Source organism: Pinus tabuliformis, chromosome 9 (assembly GCF_031772625.1).
Source record: "Pinus tabuliformis cultivar Carrire ecotype Pingquan chromosome 9, CPIR1, whole genome shotgun sequence".
In the NCBI taxonomy this organism is placed as follows: Eukaryota; Viridiplantae; Streptophyta; class Pinopsida; order Pinales; family Pinaceae; genus Pinus; species Pinus tabuliformis.
This window is the reverse complement of record NC_142307.1, coordinates 452,459,788-452,463,487: the sequence shown is the minus strand read 5'-3', so window position 1 is coordinate 452,463,487 and position 3,700 is coordinate 452,459,788. Positions and strand designations below refer to the sequence as shown.

Sequence of the window (3,700 nt, the reverse complement as noted above, 5' to 3'; positions counted from 1 at the left end):
TCAACTTACAAAAAAAATAAGTTAAATGGGTGGTAAATTCTAATAGGCATATAGGCTTTGTTACAATACCATGGGTCGATACCATGACTTATCAATACCACATGTCCAAAAAACCATAACTCAATCCATATGAGACTTATTCATATGATTTTTTTACTTAATCAATTTAATTAAAAGGGAAGAAAAATGCATAGCTACTTTGGAGATAAATATCAACCTTTGATTTGTGTATACTATTATGAATAATCTAGAATATTTTGTGGAGGTTAAATCCGGGGTTAAGATGGATCTAGGTTGGTTTCAGTTGTGTGCAGTCATATAAAATTTGTTGAACATCTAATTATTTTACTTATTTTAAATATGCTAAATATGTCTAAGATCAATTTGGACGATTTAATGTTAAGTTTTCTTAGTTACCTCCATTTGTTGAGATGAGATAGATTGTTAGTAACTTGAATGATGAAAAATGATGAAATAAAAATTTTGAGTGCAAAGTGACAATGTAACAATGTTGAATGATAGGAAATGTGAATAATAAGAATCTAGTCAATTACAAACAATCTTCATTGCAATCAATATGAAACGATTTTCATCTATTGTTCTTATTGTCACACCTATTAGTTTTTCCATTTTCTCATATCAATCATATGAATAGGGCAGTTGAAATCATAGTCCATTCAAATATTTAACTTGAGCTACTATAGTAAACATGATACCTTGTCTCTATTTCTCTCCAATATTTAGGCCGATAGGCCTTCCCTTTGAAAGAGACTTTCGTCGTCCCTTTCATTCTGAGGATGACACCTGGCGTCGACATCTGGCGGGCATACAGCAGGGAAATTGTTAATGTTGAGGCAATTTCTGTTTATTCTCAGTGATTGAGAACTTCCGGCAAACCGAATCTTCACCCACTACATGAAGCAGGCAGAAATATCGGCAAATTTGTTACAGCTCCCTGTAATCCGTGAATAAAATGCAAATTTGTTACAGCTCCCTGTAATCCGTGAATAAAACGTTACAAATCACTGAGAAGGCAGTGTAGAGTTAACAGCGATGGGGTTCCTTCTTTTATTTCGCAGGCAGAAATATCCACAAATTTGTTACAGGTCCCTGTAATCCGTGAATAAAACGTTACAAATTACTGAGAAGGCAGTGTAGAGTTAGCAGCGATGGGGTTCCTTCTTTTAATTCTCACAATATGACAGAGTAGGTGAAATGATCCCCTGCGATATTAAACTTGATATTTTCTCCGCATCTTTGTGCTCCTCCTCGACCTGAAGCCTGCCACAGCAAATTTGAACTCCTGAGACGTCTCACTGCATCGATATCCGATATCCAAGGTATGTAGTTTTTGCCTTTTAATGTCTAGCTTCATAATCTCTGAATCTGAAATAGGTTTTTAACGGGTTTTTTTGGGGGTTGGGGGCATTTTATATTCCGGATTTTAGGGCAACGGAGCTGATTTTTGGTTTCTTGGGAGTGGTTTATCCAATTGGGTCTTTGGTATTTTTTAGAAGTCCATATGGGCATCGTTGCTTCTTTGCTGGGTTGGACAGGATTCTTGGCAGATTTCACAAATTTTAGTTGATTGGTTTGGAATCCCACAAAGCGGCAATAACTGGATATATTATTAATAAATCCCTGAAAGTTGAATTATTTGAGAATTCGAAATTGTAAAAACGGAAATGACTGGTTTGCTGTTTTGGTAGATGGATGCTTTGAAGCAGTCCCCGGTGGCCCTAAATGTTCAATATGCATCATTCGCGAGAGCTGTTCAGAAGGTGGGAAGTGGAGCAACTTCTCACAGACCACTCTTTAAATCTTCCCTTATAAGGAAAGGGTTGTCTAGGATCGCCAATCCCCTGGCTTCTAAAGTTCCTTTAGTGGGTAGTGGCAACAGAGGCCATATTGTAATGTCAGACACAACTGCAGGATCATATGCTGAAGCGCTTGCAGAGCTAGCCCAATCTACCAATTCACTGGATCTTGTCAATAATGATATTGAGAAGCTCTCTCGATTTCTAGAATACAAAGAGCTTTATAGCTTCCTCGCTAATCCGATAATCACGGAAGAGAGGAAGAAGAGCATTATCAAGGCCATTGCAGATGATGCCAAGGTTCAGCCTACCACGTTGAATTTCCTCTACCTCCTCATTGACAATAAAAGGATGGACATCATTAATGACATTATCAGAGAGTTTGAGATGGCCTACAATAAGCTGACTGACACACAGTTGGCAGTGGTGACTTCTGTTGTAAATCTTGAGAATCGACATCTGGCTGAAATTGCCAAGAAGGTCCAGAGTTTAACTGGTGCCAAGAATGTTAGACTAAAAACCGTCATTGATCCCTCTCTGATTGCAGGCTTCAACATCCGATATGGACCAACTCTGTCCAATATTATAGACATGAGTGTGAAGACTGAGCTAGAGCAATTGGCGAGTCAAATTGGGTACAAAGAGAGAATTGAAAATGTATGAATCTGAGATGCTTGTGTATCCTTGACAAAAAAAATGAATCCATTGGTTTTCGTTGTTCTAAGTACTATTTATTCTAGAACTGTTTCTGAACTGGCTTGCAGAAGTGTCTGAGGCTATAGTTCTTGTTATCGTGTTGTTTCCATTTGAATTTTGTTACCCTGCACCTGACATTTGGATTGGAAAATGCTATAAAATTTTATGAGTTGGAAGGTACCCACTACCTACTTTGATTGCAGAGTTGGAGGGCTCGCTTACAAAAAAAAATTAAAGACAAAAAAAAGTGTCAAGTAAGTTGAAGGTCACTGTTGGATGAAAAATATGGAAGAGATACATAGACCAGGGTTATAGATCTGCACATGCCTTCATTATCTAGATTATTAACTCATGTTCATTTGAAAATAGTTCATGCAAAAATCATGAGCTGAGTCATGAGGCCTCCAACTAGTCTGGCTGAGTCATGAGGTGTCCAGTTCTAGCCTAGCTGAGCCGTGAAGTCTCTGGTTCTGGTCTGGCTCGGCTTCAAGTCCTTTTAAATTCTACCGGGATTGTGCAATATTCAGTCAGACCCGGACACCACATGAGACAGTTTTTATCCCCACAGTTGGCTCACACCCTCAACCCCTCCCCATGAAATTTGAACTAGTGACAGACAGGACTAAACCCCACACAAATTAACTACTCTACACCTCGTGAATACCCAACATATGACTTATCTAAAAAAAATTTAACATCTGTTATCACATCATCAACAGTCCACTAATGGTGTTCAAAAGGACATACCAGTAACCATAAGGTTTTTTTGAGCATTTTGTATCATCATTTATCCTTTGGAATAATCCAGATCTCCCCTTACCAATTCATCTTCTACAAAATACGATAATGAGAGTTTTGGGTTTCTTTTTAGAAATATAAAACTAACCCATTCTGTAATACTAATTATAATATCAGTTAAACACAATTTTTTCTCTTTTCTAGATATCAACGACAATATTCACAAACCATTACATTCAGCGAAGCTTCTTCTTTAATATGGTAAGTGGAAGAGGTTAATTATAGAATGTTAACAGTATCCATAAACACTGCGTTTCATTTGGTTTTTGTGTTAGTTTCCAAGCATCTGTTAATGCTCCTTGTCATCCGTTGCAGCTTGAGATCACTCTACTAACATAGAATTTTGAACCCGCTTAGATTTAATATGACCAAGAAGTACTGAGAAATAA

At 37.4% G+C, this 3,700-nt stretch overlaps 1 protein-coding gene across 1 annotated transcript; it reads left to right on the top strand.

Moving 5' to 3' along the window:
• The first annotated feature begins 1,213 nt into the window (after positions 1-1,213).
• LOC149149150 (ATP synthase subunit delta, chloroplastic-like) lies at positions 1,214-2,541 on the top strand. Its single transcript, XM_089441052.1, has 2 exons — positions 1,214-1,340; positions 1,710-2,541. The coding sequence occupies exon 2, from the start codon at positions 1,710-1,712 to the stop codon at positions 2,478-2,480; it is 771 nt and encodes a 256-aa protein (XP_089297178.1). The 5' UTR covers positions 1,214-1,340; the 3' UTR covers positions 2,481-2,541.
• The last annotated feature ends 1,159 nt before the right edge of the window (positions 2,542-3,700 follow it).